The 24025-nt window shown below is 32.3% G+C and overlaps 1 protein-coding gene across 2 annotated transcripts in view; it reads left to right on the forward strand.

The window, feature by feature from the left end:
* LOC123711300 (protein O-mannosyl-transferase TMTC1-like) overlaps positions 1-11488 on the forward strand; it is a 98180-nt gene extending 86692 nt beyond the window's left edge. Inside the window, exons 7-16 of one of the 2 annotated variants that reach the window (XR_006753931.1) lie at positions 2188-2377; positions 2510-2631; positions 3502-3666; positions 4905-5018; positions 6683-6826; positions 7907-8106; positions 8369-8534; positions 9424-9547; positions 9956-10020; positions 10211-10264. Coding sequence is in view for 1 of the 2 variants with exons in the window: in XM_045663817.1 (XP_045519773.1) it covers positions 2188-2377; positions 2510-2631; positions 3502-3666; positions 4905-5018; positions 6683-6826; positions 7907-8106; positions 8369-8534; positions 9424-9547; positions 10211-10510 (1525 nt within the window). In the remaining variant the exon portion in view is untranslated. Of the gene's footprint in view, positions 1-2187; positions 2378-2509; positions 2632-3501; positions 3667-4904; positions 5019-6682; positions 6827-7906; positions 8107-8368; positions 8535-9423; positions 9548-9955; positions 10021-10210 lie in introns of both variants that reach the window. The other variant, XM_045663817.1, reaches the window with a different exon arrangement.
* The last annotated feature ends 12537 nt before the right edge of the window (positions 11489-24025 follow it).

Raw genomic sequence — 24025 nt, forward strand, 5'->3', positions numbered from 1 at the left:
ACACAATTGTTTATGATTAAGTATGTTTGAAACCCCCAAATAGGGCCAAATGTTTCTGCCACGGGCAATTTTTCTTTATATTTAACTCAACTGTATCGCCGTCAGATGTATAAATTTAATTAATAATAAGGATAAATGAAAGTCTTTTAGAACTAATTAATATGTTAAATGACATAATGAACTCAGTGAAGTTAGAAGATATTTTAAACTTTAAGAGTTAAAATTGTAGAGGCAAAACATATTACAAAACATTGGATCCTCAGCAATGCCCAAAAACTTGAAGATTATCAAAGAGCAATGGAAAAAAAGTTAAGTAAATATAAACAAAAGAGATAGAATAATAAATAATAGAAACACAACAAGAATAGAGGTCAAAGAGTATTTGAAAGGACAAGTGGAGATGGATAGGACACATCTTGTGAGGAGTTGAGAAGTGGAGTAAAACTATATTGAGTTTGTACCCTACAATTGGAAAAAAGTTGGATGGTACAAGAGATTGGAAAAGGAAATAGAACTATTTGTAGATAAGGTTTGGTTATGAATGGGGTGAGTAAGAAAATAATGGAAGGGTACGTTATATTTGTTATTTTATGTATGTAATATACATACTTTTGATATTTATTGTTCAGGAATTAAATCCTAACTTGGCACTAATTTTACCTCTATTGTGACGCTGCCAACTTCTAACTCGCCCCAAAATTTGTTTTCTATTGTGAACCGGGCAAAGTTTGCGTTACCGACAATGAACTTGAATGAATTCAAAATTTCTATAACCCTTTTGAAAATCATGTAACATAATACGATTCAACGTTAATACGTGAAAGATATAATATTGAGGAAATTTTGAACATGTTTGTAAGATGTAGGCTATTGTTATACTCTATGAAAAGAGTTTTCATATAAAACCTTTTTTTTTGCAACAGCAACATTGTTTGCTGCCATGTTTGATTGTGCGTCAATCAAGCGAGGTAAACAGCCTCGTGTGATGACGATTAAAAAATTGTTTTTGCAAAATCATTACACTTATGTTAAAATTCGGTTTATTATTTTTGTAAGAGGAGCAAAAAGTTATGTTGTGTTTTTTTAAAACGGATTGAACAATTTCGATTAATGCATATCTGTATTACTTAATTTATCATAGAATTTGTTTGTGAATATCAAATCAGTGACGACGATTTTGGTACAGATATACAAACCTATTTTATCTATGCTGTGATTTAATAACGAACGCTCAGTTCGAAATTCGAAGCCTGCGTGATAATATTACAAACACTTTCGCATTAATATGATAACGTTGTAATGGAAGATGGTTATTTCCACAATAAGTAGAAATGGCTAATCTGTAATAGCCGCAAACACATTTGTGCGTTGTACGAGCATTGTGTTTCGCATACTGTACGACTTATTAGCTTTTATAAGCGTCGCTTTGCAAATCTCTTGGATATAATATGTTATAATGGTTTCGCATATTAACTTGTAATGGCATATTTTCTTTATGAAAGTAAAATCATTTTTTAACCAAAATATTGTACTAGTATAAATTTAAACAGTTCAGAGGCTGCAAGTAACATTATGCTAATTTAAAAAAGTTCTCAGTTCTCCTGATCTACCAAGTATTGTTACTTCGTCGGATTGATCATTTTCGGGCTAAATAACTATGACGTTATCCATCTAATGCATTATTTAGTTACAGTATATTTACTTTTTAATCTTAGTTTATTATATATAGCTCGTTTTCTGTCAAATGAATGAATCTGTCCGATCTGCAATGGACGGCTATCTTATAGCTCTTCTTTAGTCTTATTGTAGGCACTTGCCTATCGCGAGTCATAATGCTCAAACATTATGATTGCTCACATGGTGTCAAGAAGTTGTGTTGGTTCAATATCTCGTTACAACAATTTCTTTACTAAACCTAATCATTTAAATAAAATTGTATTATACAATTTATAAACCTCTTTCAGAGAGCTTTTTAGCAATCCTGTTCTCGGCATGACATGAGATATGTAATAATATATATTTTGTATATAATCGTCAAAGGAGTTTTATTTAAATTTGCGTAACCAATGACAACATGCCAATTCATGCAAAATTAATTTCGCTCAAGTTAATTGAATTCAACTGTACCAGTTCCTTCGTACTCTTCTAAAATCTTTCAAGACCGCTCAAATTACTTTTATCTTACAGCCTGATGACATTCTGCTATCTGGCTGCCTTCAATTGGTGGCTCCTTCTGTGTCCCTGGACCCTGAGTCATGATTGGCAGATGGGCTCGGTGCCTCTGATCACCAGCAGCTGGGATCCACGGAACCTACTTACTTGTGCTGCATTGGGCACTCTTCTTCTACTTTGTTATCGGTGCTTTACAGATATGGAGGTATGAGATTAAAAATCGAAACAAAAAAAGATTTTCTAACAAAACAAATACATATATATTCGAATATCGAATATTTTCTTTTATGCATATAAGTTTTATGTATTTAATGATATCCAATCCATTTTAACCCAGGTACAAAGGCACTGTCCAGTCTTCGTGGGTCTTCTTTTTCTGGTCATACCTTTCTTGCCTGCCAGTAACTTGTTGGTCACCGTTGGATTTGTCATCGCAGAACGTGTACTTTACATACCAAGGTAATTATTATTTATTGTACATCTCCATAACTGCTTAATTGCTATAACCCTCATGTTTAATAAAGCCTTATTTATGTTTTTTTTTGTTTTTCGTAAGAATAACGAATATTATAAAAAATATATGTATAAAGTGCTTGTAACATTTATTGTCTACGATATAATAGTGGAAGAACGTTCTTATGGAATTTTTTCCTTCAAGTTAATTCAGTAAAAACATTGTTTCACCAGTAATAATCTTCATTATTCGTGAGCCCATTCTTGATTGTGATGCATATTTGTGTTTACCTGTTTACACAGAGCCTTTTAGATTTTAGATAGATGTGCCAGAAAAAATCTTTATTTCAAAGAATATATACTGGTATATATTATATACTCGTATAAACGGAAAATTCATTATATAATGAGAGCACATTTACGACTTATTAAACTAATGAGGTATCTTGTTACTAGGGTAAAAATTTACCCCCCAAGGGTAAAGTAATAAAATACTTCTTATGTAATACTCGTTCGTTAGTACGGCTCACTTAAATCGAATTCTTAACAAAAACTTCACCGAACATGATTGAGAAAAAAATTCTGGCAGATTAAATAAAATAACGAATCTTTCTATAATGTAGATCACACTTTTGTGTCATCTGATATTATGAGTTCCTATTGTTATATTATACTTAAAAAGTGATACAAAATTCATACCGTTTTGACGATTTAAAAAAATGTCTCGCTATTCCGCACCATAAAGCAATGTTCTTTGACGATACAGAAGAAAATAATGTTCAAATAATTGTCTAGCCTATTTCGGCTTCATTTTTGTGTCGTAATTATTATTACATTCCTAATGTGCAACGTTAATCTTTTTCAATTTTGTCACAGTGTTGGAAGTGTCATAATAACTGCGTATGGTGTCCAACTGATGTGGTATTCAAAACCGGGATCGAAAGTGTTTCTGGTTGTCGGTCTGGTCGTACTGGCAGCTAGTGGGGTGGCCAGGACACACAGACGTAATGCGGACTGGCGCGACAGGGCTACATTATTACGGTGTGTAATCTTTTAATATAATGTGAAAGTGAAATTCATTTACAAACATTTGTTATTATATTCTTTAATCATTTTTATTTCATAGACAAGTAGGCCTTCTGTGTCACAAATGTGGGATTTGAAACATTCAAGTTTCCTCACCATGTTTTGCTTCATTGTCCAAGCGAGTATTATATGTGTACATAGACAAAAAGTCCATCGGTCTACAGCCGGGAATCGAACCAACGACCTCCTGGATGAAAGTCGCACGCTAAAACGAATAAACCAACACTGCTTTTAATTAATCAATCAGCATATGTCACGTATCACATATTGAAACGTAATTTAGTTAAACTTTTGTTAGGTTAAATAAAGTTTAACAGATATGTGTGTTTAAACCACACTTCAATATGATGGTTCGGTTCACGTAGGGCAACGACAATTTCAGGAATTCGTAATTTATTTAACGTAATATTAAAGCTTAGTTTTAATGTGGAAATTTGCAATATCGTGATAAAAACCGCTTTATCTAGTTTATTGACATAAATTGCAGCTGGATCTGATATACAAAAATGCACTTAAAGTTTTATATTTCTTGGCGCAGAATACAAGGCATGATAAATCGGTTTACTTTAATGTGTATTGTTGTTAAGTTATAGTCAACCAACAAACTTTACAAACATACTGCGTGTAATTGTCATTTGTTTTAAAATTTACAGTTTAACTTTTTGAGTTTAAAGTTTTCTTTTCCATTACAATAACTGTTTTTTCTTTGTATCAAAAGCATATAGGTAAAATTGAATTCTAGTTTGTAATACATTTTTTATCATATACAAGTATATCAATCTCAACATATACATTTATAAATCTCCGTTTATTGTATTCCATAGTAACGCAAATAATCGCTAGTCAAAACATTGGCGGACATAAGTTACAAATATATCAAAATAATTAGAATACAACAACATGAGTTCAAACTATTTGATTTAAAAACCTTATTACTAACTAAATATTTAATATTTATTCTAAATATACGTGTTCAACCACTGGTAGAATGAGGGTAGATATGGACTTATTAATTTGCCTACCCTCTTAAAAATATGATGTAGCGCCGGCCATTGCGGTTATACACGTCAACAATCCAAGGCAAAGCCTGCATTCTGCGAGAAGCGTCTACGTTCTTAAGTCGTAGGTGCAAATTGCTCTACTGTAGCCATTTAACAAAAAAGATAATAAATATGTGTTATTTTTATTTTTAGCGCGGACGTTGCAAGCCTGCCACAGAACGCCAAACTTCACTACAACTTGGCAAACTTTCTACGTGAAACAGAGCAGCCCGACTTCGCCATCAAGCATTATAAGGAAGCTTTGAGGTTTGTGAACGTGAATAACTTTTTAACTGCAAATTCATAATTTTCATATTGTATGTCTCAGGAAGCCATTGCTTTCTCGCGTTTCTATTAATTAGAGTGATAAAGACACACCGATTAGGGACCTTTATTAAGCCGGTTGGTAATAATCCCAATATATATGAACCAAATTGTAAATGACTGGTTGGATTTTTATTTCTTTTTGTCAACGGCGTATAATCTGTAATTGTTTTACTGATTTCTCTATCAATATATCGGCCAAGATCCATAAAATAAAAGTTTTATGACTCACCTTATTATTTATTTTAGATATTTTATGAGTCTTTCAAAAATGATATCATGTTATCCTTTATATTCATATAAACAGGGTCATCCCTGTCCCTATAATATTTAAATATGTAACCATATGATAACAATATCCGCAAGTTTATATTTATATTATTTGCGACGTCTCGTGGTGAATTTATTCATAAGATTCTAAACGGTTAGGTTAGGTAAGTGACTTAATTCACCAATCAGTTATCGCTTACCTATTATTTTACGTGTAAGGTAAGTTTATCAATTGGCGATCATGTGGGCATGAAATAATACAATGTATCTCTCGTTAGAATGTTACAAAAGTTTAATTTAGACTTTACAATTAAAAAAATCGTATATTCGTTATTTTTTTTGTAGAACTGTGTTCATCGTTCCTTTGTGAATTTTCTTTCGCTCATTGCAATTAGCACTATCGCCTACGGCAACAACAAAAAATGAATAACATTCTCAGACACCTGCCTACTTGAACACCTATTGATCAAAGAAACGCAAGCAATCTGTGGCCAACGTAGGGTTGTAGCGTCATTTAATATTACGATTTATTTTAATTATTGTCATATTACATACATTTAAGTAAACAGCTTGTTATCACCATCTAAACATATTATCATCATACTTTTTCTGGATTAAAGTACCCACACGTAGTTTATCTTTATTTATTACGACATTCTAAGTTGTACAGTACTGAGCTAGACAGGTATTGCATTGCAGTACTACGTGCTGCAGATACGCGTATGAAACTCGCAGAGAAATGTAATTTCTTGAAATTAACATATTTACATAGAGTTATTTCCTTGCTCGAGAACATGCCGTAATATGTTCAGATGTCTTTTGTTAAAGGAATAAATTACTTTAATTAATACTGATTATGAGTTTATTTAATTTTAGTTTAAGAAGTACATTATGTATATTATAAGGTCTCGTAACTGCTTAGCTAAAATAATACCACTCCGTTTAGTCACTTTTTCGTGGGATGGTGGGGGTTGTCATTCAGAATGACTTCTCACATATTCCTTGCCTCGCATCCTCTAATGTGTTCTATTAATAGTAAACCTGCTACCAGGTATAAAGTATTTACTCTTGTGTCAATATTAAAAGAAATGAATGTTTAGAAAGACTGTTGCGTCTCGTACCTTCTTCTTTTGTATTTAAACTATAAAATTTCATTTTTGTCAAGGCCTGAATTCTAGAATCAATCAACCCATCAATCAAACTTAAATCTATTTAAGAGCTGTCAAACCATTTTTTTCGGTTTATAAACTATATTAAATTAAACAATGTTAAAAGTCTAAGGACTATATAGACCAGATGAAACCTATTTGCGTTACGCTTACACATTTTTTCCCAAGGTTGTGGCCAACATACGCCAGCGCCCACAACAACATTGGGACATTGGTGGCGGGCACAGACAACGCAGAACACCATTTTCTTCAAGCGATAAGATACAACAAACAACACGTCAACGCTCATTACAACTTGGGAAAGCTTTACAAGTATGACTTTGTAGTCCTTAATCTCAGAATATAAATGAGGCGTATAAGTGTAATTTAGTTATGTATTTTAGTATGTGAGGTCAGATGTTCTACAAACGGAAATAATAATTTGCACTGGAAAAGGAATCAAACATATATCACTACTACTGTCTGTGTTTAGTTTCTCGTAGAAAGTAATTTTATAAATTAAAGCTCCGTTCCGTTTTAAAAACAAAATTAAGATGAAAACGAAGTAATGCTAATGTTTCTTTAAAAGACCGCATAGCTAACCATTTTCAAGAAGTTAACTACGAAAAAATCTACACTAATTTAAAATACGTATGTTACCAACTTTTTAGAATCTCAGACAGCAAGTAGTAATCATTCTAAATATTTTCAACAAAGTTTAGGTAACTATGCTCTACGTTAAGCGAGCATTCCCTGTTAACTCTGATAGTTAAAAGCACGCCACAACTCCAGAACAATAGAAGCTTGTTAACTTTATTTCATAACAAACTTATAATATATGCTTATAACCTCAAGAGGTAAAAGTTCTAAATTCTTTTTTCGGAACGATGAAATGATAAAAATCTTACGTAATTATTACATAATTCGTTAATCAATCTCGACTTCGGATATATAGATAGAAGAATATGATATATGTAAAACTACCTACTTGCAACATAAAATAAAAACAAAGTGCAGTCGTTTTTTAACTATTAATAGGGAGCAGTGTTGGCCTAGTGGCTTCAGCGTGCGAATGTTATCCTTGAGGTCGTAGGTTCGATTCCCGGCTGTGCACCAATGGAATTTATTTCTGTGTGCGTTTAACATTCGCTCGAGCGGTAAAGGAAAACATCGTAAGGAAACAGGCACAGGAAGGAGGCTGATCACCTACTTGCTTATGAGATTAACAAATGATGTGTATAATACATACATAAATTGAAAAAAATGTAACGAATACCTTCGAATTTTACACACATTCATATTACATCCACGTGATGTCGTGGTCAGCAAATAACTGAAAGAGAAATTCCAATTTATATCCGTTAAAGAAGTTTTCCATTAAAACACATTTTCTGACTGTAACATTTCTTACAGAAAAACAGGTCGTATGGAACAAGCTATAAGAATGTTGGAACGGTGTATCACGTTGCAGCCTCGATTTATTCAGGCTCATGTTGAACTGATGTCGTTGAAACCAGAAATAGAAAAATTGAGCATTTTGAGAAGACTGGTAGAGCTGGAGCCTAATAACTGGGAACATTATATTTTATATGGAAATTGGCTTAAGAATAAAGGTGCTGTTTTGCGTAAATATTGTGCATTTATTTTCCATTTTCATTTGCAGCCAGCTAAAATTTCATTCAAGTGCGATTCAAAATTTTCACTATCAAAAAAGTATAGACGTACAGAAGATTTTTTTTAAATTAATTTATTCACTTTACTCTGACTCACTGAATCCAGGTGAAACAAGTAACAGTTACGAAAGAGTGTACCGCCTAAGTAAATATTATGACTATAAAACAAAGATTATGAATAAACTAAAGCTAACATTTACAGGTCTTCTAGGTCCAGCATCCAAGTACTATTTAGAAGCAACAAGAGTTAGTATCCGGTCGAAGTCATTACAACGCTCCGTGCGTGCTGACCTTATCTCATTAAGATCAACAGCACTGGTGTATCGAGCTTTAGGGCAGAAGTCAAGAATTTTACAGCTTTTGACACGGTAAGGAAATCAATATACCTACTCTTTTATCCAAAAGAACCTGTTTTACTATCTAGATTTTGTATGCACATATATAACAGTGATCAATATTCCAGCAAATTGTACTTTTTTATTTTAATACTGATTTTAAAGCAGTGTTGACCTGTAGTGGCTTCAGTTTGCGTCTCATCCTTAAGATGCTAGGTTCGATCGCCGGCTGTGCATCAATGGACTTTCTTTCTATATGCGCGTTTAACATTCGCTCGAACGGTGAAGGAAAATATGGTGACGGCGTGTTTCCAGCACTGGAGGCTGATCACCTACTTGCCTATTAGATTGACAAATGATGACATAGGAGGTCATGGCCACTTATATAAATTTATTATTTTAAATATAGAATAAGAAAACAACAAATAAATGCATTCGCTATGACATTGATTCTCAATAACCGTAGCCTACGAGTTGCTATTATGCAAACGATACTCCTGATAAATAAAGCCGGAAATCGCGTTAACAACGACATCATCAATCAATATCAGTTTAATGGTGGTTTTAAAAAGATACGTGTGCTGGTTTAATGCGAGTGTCCTGTTGTGAATTGGCGTCCTGTATCATTATTGATCATAATACACTACAATTTTTAATGATTGACGCTTCACGCGTTTAATCACTTGTTTTTCTGAGACTATTTCAGTATGGTTACTTTCAGAAGTAAGAAGATTCTAAATTTTTCGTATTTTAAATACGAATGGTTGTAAAATGTTTTTTTAATTGAACTACGAGCGAGCATTTTTTGGTTTCTAATGTCATTTTGGCGTCTGTTGGCGTCAAAAACAAAACTTAATACATAATTGATATTTTGTTAATATGTTCTCTAGAAGAAGAAGCTCTATAGCTTATTATTTTGCAGATGGCACACATGGCGAAGAGGGTGGCCTAGTAGCGCTGCCGCTCATATGTATTGGAGAGATTGGAGACTAAAGATGGAACTGGAGGGGAGAGTTCAGATCTATTCCAGAGCTGTGAATCCTACAGTAAGTAAACTAATACGTTCGATGCCCTGTGAATTAGTTCTATATATTGCTAACTCTGTTTAAGATATGGTACAGAGCTTCCCATTTATGTTGATAGTGTTCTCTTTCATATTATACATATTAAATATATGTTATATAAAATATTATACTAGGGCGTGTCATACATACAATGCCTTATGTACTGTGTTATTAGTTGAAATTTGCGATCTAATCACTAATTAATACTGACCATTAGTTAATTACATTAATATATATTCAGAAGTGAGTTGATAGTATAATTAATTTTATAATATAATAGTTATGTACGGAGTCTGTTATTTATTTATTATAAAAGATTATAACCCTTTTGGCACTTAATATATGTTTGAAGTAAAAACCCACTAAGAAAGGTTTTTGAATATTTTGCAGCTTTAACAAGGCGTTCCATATAGGAATATCCGTTAAGTTACTTAAAATCCTAAACTGGCGCTGGAGTAAGTTCATATGGAGTTGTAAATTAATAATTTTTCAAAAGGTCATTTGCAACATTATACTTAAAGTTATTCATTTATCTACTTTAAGCCGCAAACAAAATGTTTCGTTGTTACTGCTTACTTAAAAATGTGTATTTAAGTTAAGTTTAATCTTAGATTTCTTTATACATTAAGTGTATTTTCATTTCAGAAATCAAAAACTTGCTTTGACCACAAGCACCTGGTAGTTGAAGCGGTTAAAGAGAACATTCCCATAAAAACCAAGAACAAAGTTAAGAAACAATTAAGTGATTGTGAAAATGTTAACTGTGCGTGTAATTCTTGTAATAAAAAAAACCTATATCTTTCAACTCAAATAAAGAATACTCACAACAAATCCGAAATCGGACTAAAAGATAAAAAATGCAGACACAGAAAGGAAAATAAAGATAGCGATCTAATGCCGAAATTGGGTGCATTGACTGAACACATTCTAATGAAAACTTTTTAATATGGACTTATAGTAAATACGCTGACAATATCGCGAGGTTAATGTAGATGTTTTTGAGGTTAGCAATTTTATGAATAGCTCCTAAACTATATCAAGCTTTTAAGGAATTTAAAGTCTACTAATTGGTAACTTCGAGAGGAGTTTTTATGTTATATATATCTAAATGTTTCAATATTGTTTGGTTATGAAATTCGTCATTATATCAACGACAGACGTAACTAAACATACATTTAAATCTTTTCTAATGCACATACTTTTAAAAATAATTCCTAAACGTTCCCGTTTTTTTACGAATATTCTATTATGATATTATTTTATTCATGAAATATCTAACCTCTGAACTATAGATAGTCAACTAATTTAGGTAAAGATTTTGTAGAGAAAGAAAAAGTATATTTTTGACAGACGGTTAAGCATAGACAATGCACGGTTTTTATGCTAGTTTAACTATTTGTATTGTATTTAACTCTTTCTCTTACTTTTCCTATCAAAAATAGATGCCATAATGTCTAGCAGCGTATTGCGAAGTGAACTTGTATGGCCCTTTTATACTTCACTGATTTTATTTTGAATAATTTTATCGTGACTTAATTACTTTTAATATGCACAATAGTAGTGCGTTGTGCCATACCCACGGATTGATAAAAATAGCCATCAAATGAAATAAAGTAACATTTTCTTAGAATACAAAAAAAAACGTTTTATGAACGCCATTTAAAGTTTTATAAAAAAATTCTATCAGAAATATTAGTGCATAAATTGTTTATACAAAACATTGAATTCATTATCAATATTGATTGTAAGAAAAAGAGTTAAGTGAAGGAATTGATAATAAGAGTAGCATAAGCTTGGCTTTCAGCGCACGTCGGCCGAAAGCTTATACCTTTGTTATAACATATATTATATAAGTTGTATATACTAGGATAACAAGCACCTGATAATGCTTTCAATGTAATAATAATAAACTTTTTCGACATATTACTTGTATTATTTATCATCTCCCCTTTGATAATCCTTAGGATAATTTAATTCACTTGATCCAAATATATCTAATGCGTAATGGTTATATAACAGCAATAGCGCAGTTTGTTTACGAACTAACACTTGGTATAGGCAAAGAGAGCTTATAAATCGACTAAATAGGCGTAGAATTTGTCAACTTGTTTTTACTCAGAGGCTCATCTGGTGTTACGTGATGCCGCCGAATATAGACACTCACAATGCCCAAGGGCAGTAGTATGATGCTGACCCTTGAAGATTTGGTACGCTCTTATCTTAAAGGACCCTAAGATGAATTGGTTTAGTAAACAATTGGTTCCACAAATTTACGGCACGGCAAAAACTGCTTTAAATGCTCAGTTGTGAAACGACGCACGTATTCTGACAGCGTCCGATGAAACGAAACAAATTTTGTGTGCTGATGTCTGTTTAGTACTCGGGAGCTTTAAAAGTCACTGTTTATCGGATCGTAATATTATCAAAATAGTTATGAAGAGTCCTAAGGAGAATCGCCAGAACCGCTAGCATGCATGCGCTTAGTCGGATACATTAATAACAGATAGACCTTTACTGAAAGAAATGATTCATATTATGTTCATTTCATGAAAGATATGCTTCTGCTTGTACTTGCAAATAGCAGTTTATTATTTAAATAAAAAAAACGTATTTTAGACTGTTCCACTATTATGCATTAAAAGCTAGATACAATTATATTATCTTAGAATTAATTGGGAGTCCAAAGTGTTTAATTATCTCCATCCAGTTTTATTAATTTTCCTAGAATATCTTTTGACCTAAAAGGGACGCTTAAAGTGACCTTCTGAAAATAATACTCGCAAGAAAATTATTGACGCAGTAATCTGACATTTATAAAGGTTACCCTTTATTGACTTGTTGCTAATTAAGTCTTAAGAATAATTATAAACTTCTTAGCATGTTTCATGAAGTTTCAATTTATTAAAGTGAAAATTGAGGTTTACCCAACAGTAATGAGACTTCTTTTTATAGGTTTTTGAATAATAAACCAGTTTTTGGTTTTGCGTTAAAAGCACATTATAAAACAAAAACTTGGCAATTAATATTAGTGGTGGAGGTCAAGACCTCGCCTGTTTTTTCGTCCTAAGTACGCGTACGTGTATTACATACACACACAAAGATATATAGATTGTTTAAGTATACATAGTACTACTATATTAGTTTTTGATTAGTGGCGTATTGTCAGTATCGAAATCAAGGTTATACAACGATTAATTAGTACTTGGGCATTGTATACGTTATATACTTATTTTATATAATAAAGTGCTCTACGTCATCTATTTTTAATACATAAATGGAAGTACATTAAAAAATAATTACAACTTTTTGTGGTTTTTTTTACACGGATCAAACGAGTATGAGTGCTGTGACAGCTAAAGTTAGTGTTGCCAGCGACAACCGTTTCCCGAAGGATCTATTTTATTATAAAGGTATTATACAATAACAGAAATATTGTGATAAAAGACGTGTCTTGTTTATGTAAAATTGTATTTTCTTCATATGATGAAATAATTATCTATTTAAGATTTTAAATTGCCGTGAATTGCCTTATAAAATAAATGTGTAACATTGTGATACAACCAGTATCTTACCGCAGGAAAAAAAATCTTTCACTTTAATAATAATATTAAAATATGTTTATTCATTTTAAGTTCAATTTCATTACAATGTGTAAGATTTGGGAACCCTTTTAAGTAAAAAAATATACCTGTGTCAGGGTTTCCAGCTCTTTCATAACAAACTTAGTTACACATTCCTTAAAATATTTAATTTAAATATATACATTTTTTTGTTATTGATTTCTTTCACTATACGTAATATGAAACTAGATAAGCTTTGAAATTAAAGTCTTTGTCATTTAAAAACCAGAAGCCAAGTGAAGAAGCATTCAAACGGTTGCATGCCAAAGAACGATAACGCATAACTGAAAACCGGAAATGTCTTTGCCTCGTACGGCCCTCATTTATCATCACAGAATAAGCATTAAACTTTGTCTTTTCATCATTTCACTAAACGATTAAAACGTTATGACAGTTAAATTTCAGACGCGAAATTAGCAATTATAATGGAGTTTTTAGTGTAATTTGTTTCGAAACTTTGCAACAGCAACACTTTTAACTAATTTTTATTCTCGTATAGTGACCTTAAGACAGATTTAGATATTTAATTATAAATTAAATTTAAAATGCTTTTACTTAATGCAAAGTGTCGGAGACAATGCGATTGGGATTTAAGAAAGCATAATTGTCTAACTTAATACTATAAAAACTGATTCAAACATATAAAGACACTGCGACGTGAATAAATCACAAAAATTATTTTATTTTATTTATGTATTTGGTTTTTCAAAACCTGTTAATACTTAATTTATATGCTAAACAGTTTTGTTAGAAGTAAGCATAACACTCGTATACATATTTTTTTTTCTTAATAGGCAAGGTCATCCTTTTGCGCTTGACACACACCTTTTATATTCAAAGAAGAAAAGTCAATAGAAATAAATAGAAAAGTCCATTAGTACACAGTCCCCCAGGGGCGGAGGCTGTTTCAGCGCAGAGGAATCAGTCACCCACGTAATCCGGGACTGCTAGGCTGTAGCTAATCTAAATAAATCCTCGGAACAATGAGGATGAAACCTGCGAAGTGCCCAGGAGGCTTCTGTGCTTTTGGAAGGAGTGAGGCTGGCTTAGTTAGCCAGGACTTTACCCACAACGGACCTATTGAGAGTACGGAAACTGTGTCCACAAATCTATCCAATAACCAATAATATTCCTCAGTCATGATATGAAGATGCAACCTGAGGATCAAGAATCGCTCAAGTCAGCAATGGTCTTCCATTGACAGAGCCTGTGAAAAATTTTAAGAACGCGTTGTGTTTAACACACTGTTTTAAATCAAAATTCGTGATAACTTAGGTACATTCGTAGACGTAAATCATAACGTAGGTTGATCTTTCACTTTTGTTCGCGCTAAATCAAAGAAGGATGCCAATTGTCGATTTGACTTTGACATACGCACCGGAAGTGGAAGTTTTCACGGCGTAATGGCGCAAGGGAGTTAAATTTTAACCGCTCTCGCGTGCGCACTAAATATATACCGCATACCGTATAGCATTTAGTTTTTTTTTATTCATCATTGAAGGATCCAGTGTTTAGAGTGAAATACGCCACCGTTGATGGTAAGTGGTAGTTTTAGTCTTATCGATTATTGGATTCCTTTTTTTATTATACTGGCACGCGACAGCCGAACCAGCACATATTATTTCACTGACCGAAGGGAGCATCCTGGATATAGCTTCCGGATACCCAGGCCCACACAACTTTAAAAAAATGTGTGTGTACTTAGTGATTGTACGTGTCTTAGAAGTAAATTCTAACGCGCGTACATAAATACTTCTTTGGCGTAACAAGATAAAAATCTTCTAAAAAATCTTATCTTTCGCCTTATTCTACGTTTGTAGAAAAACGACTAACTAACGTCTAAGGCAAGCCGGTTTCCTCACGATGCTTTCCTTCTCCGAATGAGCGAATGTTAAATGCGCCCTTAGAAAGAAAGTCAATTGGTGCACAGCCGGGGCTCGAACCTACAACCTCAGATATGAGAGTACGCAACGCAACATCTTTCACTCAGTCACTCTATTATTCCCTTGCTAACTGCAAGACTAACTACCTAACCGACTCGTATATAAAAGTTTATAGATAATGGAGAAGTCTCCACCTTAGTCACTGCCTTCGAGCCGGCTAGTCAGTGGTTAGGCTGGTCAAAGATCCGCATTTTAGGTCGGAGAAAGAGCAGCACCTTCCTTTCTTCACACTGATAAGCCTGTTATACTCCCAACAGCATTCAGCATTTCGATAAGGTTCAATTTATCTTGGGACATTGTTATAATTATTTTGCATCTAACACACCTGAATGAGTAAAAGTACAAATAATTGAATTTAGCTTGATGAACAAAAAAATGAATTCTTTTTTCAGAGTTTTTTAAATATTTATATTTTTTTAAATATAAACTTTTAACAGTTTCGTATTAGACCTCAACAAAACCTACGTTATTTAATAATAAGTCAAATGGCCCAACTCTAATTTAAATTAACTTCGTAATACGTTTAAACTTCAAGGCCTAAAATAAATTAGAATTAAGATGCTTAAATTAAGTCTTATTAAAATTTGTCGTATTGTAACTATTCTTTATAAAATTTTCACTTTTTTTCTAAATAAGAAAAATAATCTTGTAACACAGATTCCCTAATAAACTATCTCCTTCGATCATAGCGTAAACATAACTTGAAAGGAATCAATATTAAATTTATTTGATAAGATAGATCTGATAGAAAATATAAAACTATTTCTACTGGCATATGCTTCCATATATCTATCGATAATTTCACATTATTTAGTAGCTGACTCGTACTGACCTTTAAATTGACTCTTTATATATGTTAAAGTAAAGTACCTCACGGATTTTATAAAATGTATGCCAATAGTGACAAAGATTTAAGCGTATTAAATTCTCTGAAACATTATTATTATTATTGAAGAGGATCTGATAAATATAACCGAATTCCACGTAGGCGATATTTAATTAAATTAAAATGATTAAATATATATACAATCTTGAAGATTATTGAATAACACTGAATTTGGCTAAAATACTCTCGCGACTCGGCGTTATATTATCTTATATCTGAAATTAATATGGACGTTAACCAAGTTAATTTCAAAATCAGTATAATACGTTATGTGTTTTCTTTAATACTGGCGTAAGTTATTATAAGTTAATAAACAAAAGGCTAAACTAACATTTCTGTTACGACTGAGGCTTTCACTGTGAAGCCTCATTGTCAGTTCAGCAATTAGCCTCCATTGTCTTGAATATGGGCGAAATAGACAATTAGATCTGTTCTATCTCAGTTAATTTTGCCGACGTGAAACATTGCATTGTTTAAGAATTGTATTTTGTATCTAGTAAATTAACATGATTGGCGTAAGAGTTCGCCTGGAGATTGGATTAATCCATCTGATGATTTGTAGGTGCACGGTCCACGGTGCAGGTGGTAGGGCTCGGATGCTTTGGGTGGTATCTACAATAGGTGCCAAACAGTGAGGAACTCCCTTTATGACAGCGGTTTTGAGAGCCAATACCTATAGCATAGCGTTCCACTTGGGCTATACAGCGCCGAGACCGGCTCTTCAAGGTGGAAATTACGCTCCCAGTCGTTATATTATCAATATTAGGTAGGTATAGAGCTTAACACTTGCCTATATATAAAAGAAAATGGAGGATCACGGACAGGGTTTGTATAAATACTAAATAGTTGGAATTGGAATGAAATATACCGAAAGAAACAAAATATCAACCAGTTTGGTACATTTTTCCGAAGTTCACCAGTATTGTTTCGTCGTTAACACAAAAAGTTTATTTTGATAAAATAATTTTAAATACATATAAGTGTAACGAAAAGTACTTAAATATATTCGAAATTCAAATGAATCCGTTTAACGGAAGACAAACGGTTGCTTCAATGTTCAGATTTGAAAGACATCCGCGCTTATACAGAAATGGAAATGCACTTAATGCATACGTAATCAAATTATGTCGGCGTGCAACTCGGCTCGCCTGCTGTTAGACCGTAGTATCTATTATTTAATAATAGAAAAAAATGTGCGTGTACGTAAGATGTGAAACTTCTTTATGACCTTATTTTTTGCAAAATGATCTACTATATGCAACTTTACAGAAATTGGTTAAATAAGATAAAATTTAACAAAAGGCTTTTATTCTCATAGTCATGAATACAATTATTTCATTGTACGTTATAACTACTTAGATTATTATAGAATTTCATTAATTGTGATAGAATTATAGTAATCATTGTTATTGTTATTATATATTTTTGTTATCAATGGCTTCGGATCTATTCGAATCAACCGTGGTAGGGACAAGAAAAACATGGCGCGTAACGGAAAAATAAGACGCGTAACTGAATAATGTGACACGTAAGCGAAAAATGTGACGGTATTTTTTTACAACGCCGATAAAGAAGTTTCACTTCAAAAACATGTCTAGTTATTATAGAAGTTAATCATTATAGAACACTAAGACTGTTAATGAACATTACCTTAGTTAAAGCTTTTTATTAGTATTGTAGAAAATTAAGTCAACATAGGCTAGATTGTAATTCATGTATAGTCGCACTCTTTTTTGTGAAATATATACTAGGGAAAATAAAGTTAGTTTATTTATGTACTTACTTTTACAAACAATGATTTTGTCATTTGATTCAATTTCTATATCAATATCTATAGACATTAGTTCCAAACTGCACATCCAGATACCAATAAACAAATATCTAATCGCAATTTAACACTCTCATTGTATTACATCACCGTGTAACTCACTCACTCGCTTCGCCGACTAATGAGGTGTAGCTATGACATTACAATTGTACATTTTTAATGCGACCGCCAACACACCTTTGTGCACTAATTCTACACTATTTTATTTGTTGATACTTTTTTGCATATACAGTAATATAATGTAATTGACATAACTAAATAAGAAGGAAGGCTGGCGGCTTTTTCGCTTTCGAGCGATCTCTTCCAGGCAACCATTTAATAAGTAAAGGTTTAATAAATGTTTCATTAAGCATGGTTAATTATTACACGATAGAGTTGCGTTAATCGTAGAGGTCCACATAATTATATTTACGATTGTTATTTGTATGTCTAAATTTAACAATATTTACGTATGTATTGGTTTATCTAAATTTTATTACATGGTTAAAATAATGGTGATATTGAAAACCAATGTCTTGCAAGTCAATAACCATTATTAGTTCTTAGTAGTATTTTCTTCCAATGAACATATTTAATAACATCTTTAGTGTAAGATAAATAGAATTTTTTAGCATTTTCTCTTGGTTTATCGCAAGCGTGTGAATAAAAGAAGTTTTATGTTAGCGCAATATAATTTGACACTTAAATACAACTTAAACTACTTTACCAAACATAGTTTAGCTTGGAGAGACTGCATAATATTGCATTTTATTGCCACCATTCAAAATACACATGAAGTGGGCAGTGTGTTTAACGTTCGCCTAGCAGGATTTATGAAAACACTCGACTTGGTTAAAATGTAGTAAATGTAATAAACATGTAAGGCCGTCAAATATATTCAGTGAACAGGATGTATGTGTTACCGACATAATGTCTTCTAATTATAAGTTTTAATAAATAATAAGATTTATTAGAAAAAATATTCCGTTCTGATAAATGTACTTTCTTAAAGTTATAAGCAAGACAGGGCAGTTTCTGACGAAACTTTTTAGGTTCGACATTCAAACGCTCATTCAGAAAATGTGTCATAAATACAACAACATTCAGTAAGTATTCATTATTTGTTTCATAACGGCTTAACGGTTCTATACGGATTTCTTTTCTTCGCTGTCATCATTACTAAAGGTCCTGCTGTCTTGAAAAGCCCTAACCGATATGTCGACTTGCTAACCCCAACAATACTCTATCCTTCGCTTCGATCAGGGCATTAGGGAAATTAAGACCCATAATTGATTTGATTTGGTCAGACCAACGAGTAGGCGTTCGAACCTAACTCCTCCTGCTCATGATTGATCATGATTTATAACAACTTCTCTGTATTCAGTAAACTGATCCACTTCTTGTTGTCACAATTTCCCGGTACGAAAGTTAGAAGTAAATTTAATTGTTTAATTGGAAGATATACCAAATTTAGATTTATCATTTTTTTTGCTCCATTGATTTCCGTTCGGTCATATGCAAATGGACAGTAGACCTTGATGTCACTCATCAATACTCACAGTACCATAAAAGTTCAATTTCTTTGAAGTTTGAAGAACCCTCAGTTATGTTACTCCTGAATTTCCCCAACTGATGGCTCAAATTGGTAATGTTGCACGGCAAAAAAATGTTCAGTTGTGTAACGACGGAAATCGAGGTGAATTTTGAATTTCGGTTGGAAGTCCGACGATGAAACGACATGCGATAGACATTTTAGACCTACACTGATCATTTTTTTGTTTAGTATCTCCTATATTGACTCCACCGAAAGGCCATGAAGTAAATTTTATTTAGTATTACAAAAATGTTAAAAGACTGGGAATGTTGTACGAATATTCAAATAATAAAAATAATACTCAATAAATAAATGTTATTAATAAAATCGAGCTTATTTTAACCTCGCGGTCAAAATGGAACATATAACAATACATACAATATTTAATTAATTAAATAAACAATTAAGGCGAAGCTTTAATGTTGGTATTGGCCTTGTGGCTTCAGCGTGTGACTCTCATACCTGAGGTCGTAGGTTAGATCCCCGGCTGTGCATCGATGGATTTTCTTTCTATGTGCGCATTTAACATTAGCTCGATCGGTGAAGGAAAACATCGTGGGGAAACCGGCTTGCCTTAGACCCAAAAAAGTCAACGGCGTGCGTCAGGCACAGAAGACTGATCACCTACTTGCCTATTAGTTTAACAAATGATCATGAAACAGATACAAAAATCTGAGGCCAAGACTTAAAAGGGTTGTAGCGCCATTGATTTTTTTTATGAAAGTGCCTCCTGCCTCTTACATGGCTGTGTGCAAATATTATCCTGAAGCATGATTAAATTCTCTCTGAGTATTTAAAAAAAATTGGTGAACATAACATCATCATAAATCATGAAGTAATACTAGATTGGATAATTTATAGGTTGCTAGACTATATAATAAGACATTGGTAACACAGAAGGCTCCCGTGACCGAGCAAATGGACAAATCAATTGAAAAACTCAACGTCCATAAAATTGTACACTGTAATAAGAGAGTCATTGAATAGAAACTGGTGTTCCGCTATACAGACAGCTACTGATGGAAAAAAGAGATTGTTATTCCAGGTATCCCAGTGCTTCAAACGGGAACTTTAGGAGAACTTCAAACTTGAGTTAACATCAAAACTGAAAAAAATACTTTTAAACGAATTTTGCGTTTCAAATGACTCTTTGATATCAAAGTACAGACATTTCATATATAATTTCAAACGATGACTAAGTACATTTGTAACAAGAACTTTTCACCAAGTTGTTTCACGTAATACAAACGTGACTAAATTTCGTATAACGAAAGACTTGACACAAATGTCGGGTTTATTTTAATCTCATCACAAATTTCATTAATTTTAATTAAACGGAGATCGTTCTCATTATATATTACTTTCAAGTATGTTTATACATATTTGTTTTAACGACATCAGACTGCACCTAAGGCAGACCTAAATTACTGTTTATCCTGGATTAAGTTTTACTACATGAAGAATGTCAGCACTTTAGAATATACGATATACTTTATTTTTAAATTTTTCCTGTATGAATGAAATATAAATAATAAAATACTGGAAATTATTTAAGTATTTACTTTCTCCGTATTTCGGATATTAATTGAAGAGAGTTTTAACTGTGGCAATAACAGTTATGCAGGCAGTGTTCGTTCCCAGACTCCTACGAAACGGCTCGATCGATTCTTATGAAATTTTTATGCATATTCAGTAAGCCTGAGAATCGGTAACTTATTATTTATATTTCAAACCGCTAAGTGATAAGGGGTGCCCACCCCAACTTTTTTTGTTTTTATTTTACCCCTTTTTTAATATAGTTAATAGTTATTTTTATTTAACTAAAAAAAATGTTTCCTATAAATAATATAAATGGCAATACGACGTTTACCGGGTCAGCTATTTAGAAAAAGAAAATATAGCAAAGACAAAAAAAATAGAAAATTGTATAATGTAGAAACGATTAAATATATGAACTTGCCAAACACTCCGCCTGATACATGAAAAGTTCTTGAAACTACCGGATCTAACAACATATATGTAGGTGGATCCTCTATCAGCTTAGGTGTTGATCAGATAGATTAAATAATATTAAACGAGCCTTAGAACTAATAAAATGGACTAAGACCTAGTATCTTAAAATCCATGAAAATTTAGGAACTCCAACCAAATCTAAGTTGTTCCAGTTCCGCTTTCTTATGAGGAACACGAAAAACTAACTAACTACGGTCAACTAATATCTGAATGTACTTAAATAAATTTTCTCCGATTTTGTTTCTTTATTCTATTTACATCCGAAAATGCATGACCTACTTTAAAAGGTGGACCTAAACTGCGCATTAAAAGTATGCATTTCTATCTGCATTTTGTAACAGTTTCTTTTTAGAGTCGAAACGGTTTGAAAATCAACGATAATTTTATGAAACAGCGACTCAAAAAAGAAAATGTACTGAGTAAAAAGCGGACTTGCAAATCAGTATAATTTTAACAGGAGATTTGCATTTTTGATTACAAAAATCGTAACGAGGGGTCGACGGTATTTTAGCAAATTTTACGGACAGAATGCCTTTTCATCAAGTTCCGGTCTTGTATTTACGCATATTGATTTTTTTAAGTGCACAGCGCAGTTATTGCAAGCTCTATAAAATTAAAACTAAAACAACATCTGCGCTTGAATTTAAAATACGGTTCACTTAGGTGAAAACGTGTTGATATTGAATTTACAATGTTATTCCTGAATACTTTGGAGCAAATAAATAAGTACCGATTCAAAAAGACATACCAGTGGCGCTACAAACCCTTAGGTGTGGGCTTCAGATTTCTGTGTCTGTTTCGTGATAATTTGTTTTTCTTTGTAATATGCAAAATCAGCCTTATATGCCCGACTCACGACTTGGTTTCTAATTCTATGGTTTCCTTCACTTCGCCGGAGTCGAACCAATGGTACCGCACGCACACATATACAACAGATAGACGCATGAAAGTCTCACGCTGGACTGGAAAATATAAAGGATTTTTGAAACTCCATAATAACACTATCATTACTATATCAATTATAAATTGATAACATTTGTTATTGTAGTACTGTAATTAATACGGTGAAATAGATATCAATTTCGAAATCCGTTAAACCGAACGGACCGTATTTAATTAGCAGTTAACTAATATTGATATTTATAGCTTAATAATATTTTTAATAACACACCCTTTATTCATAAACGTACAATTAAAGGACTTCTACCTTCTGCATTTAACATGGAGACTGTTCAAGAGTTGTTTGGATTAATATAAACTGACTCTCCGGAATGCCGAATACGAATGCACCTGTATCACCTCCATTTCCGTCGTTTATAACATTTTCAAATGTACTTTTTGCCGGAATTCATAAGTAAGTCAATAGTTATAATATAAAACGCTAACTTGGCATGTAGTAAATAATCAAAAAGATATTACTTAAACAGTTGATGACTATAACATATTATTCAATCAATGTTATAAGCGTCTTTAGGCATCACCTATTTGTAATAACGCCACTATTTGCAATAAAGTTTTACTAAATACGGAACATTTTAATACAACTTAACATAAATTGTAGCCCAAAAATGGATATATTTTTATTATATGTAACGTAGCCACTGGAGGCTAGTATTTATATGTAAAAATTCTGGACCGCAATCTGCATCACAAGCGTGTGAACAATTTTTTTTACAACTCAACACCGATCCGCATATATTTTCATGAAGTTTTGCATTTTTGATGAACTACAAAAAGAAAAGCTCTCGGCTTTTGATTTATATTTGTTAAGTTTTCCCAGAATTTAATGTAAAATGTCTGTATTTACTTTGAGTTCGAGTTTAGAAGTTTATGAGGTTTTTTAGTTCTTTAGAAATATCATTTCGATATTCCGGTTTTTAGATAGACAGACTGCTCTTTGTATTAAAGAATATAATAGAAGAAAAGATATTTAGTAGATATCCAACACATGATAGATAATTAGTTAAACATTTTATGTTCGTAATTATTTTAATTCAACGATTGTAGTTTAAAAATAAAAGATAGCGGAATTCCTTTCATGCTGAAATACGTACTCAGAGATACCTAACGCATATTGACATGGTAAGCTGGTTCCACATACCGCTTATTAACAAGTTTATGAAAGTATTTCTATATTTTTTTAAATTATAATGTATACAAATAAGTAACATTTAAATATTTATTTATTTTATTTATTGAGAGAAATTTACAGCTTTTAAATAACTTACTAAATATAAGGATCTTTTTACGCCATTCAACCAATCTTTATATATATTAATTACTAATAATATTAACTGGATTGGTGACGGTAAAACGATTTTAATCAACTATATACATATATAGTTTATCAATAATCACGTTCAATTCAAGTCACTTTTACATTAGGAAAGGAATAATAAGAAAACATTTAACTTTGATATTACAATTTCTTTACTTATATATATTTAATTTCGCGAAACAAATAATTTTTGTACACGTCCACCGCGTAAGGCGTTCCGCAGTAAACTCTGTCATAGAACACCTTTTACTGTAAGAAAAACAGGACAATTCAAAACTTTCAAGCATTTTATTCAATGTATAAATGTATTCCTGAGCTT

The sequence above is a fragment of the Pieris brassicae genome, chromosome 6 (assembly GCF_905147105.1).
Source record: "Pieris brassicae chromosome 6, ilPieBrab1.1, whole genome shotgun sequence".
In the NCBI taxonomy this organism is placed as follows: domain Eukaryota; kingdom Metazoa; phylum Arthropoda; class Insecta; order Lepidoptera; family Pieridae; genus Pieris; species Pieris brassicae.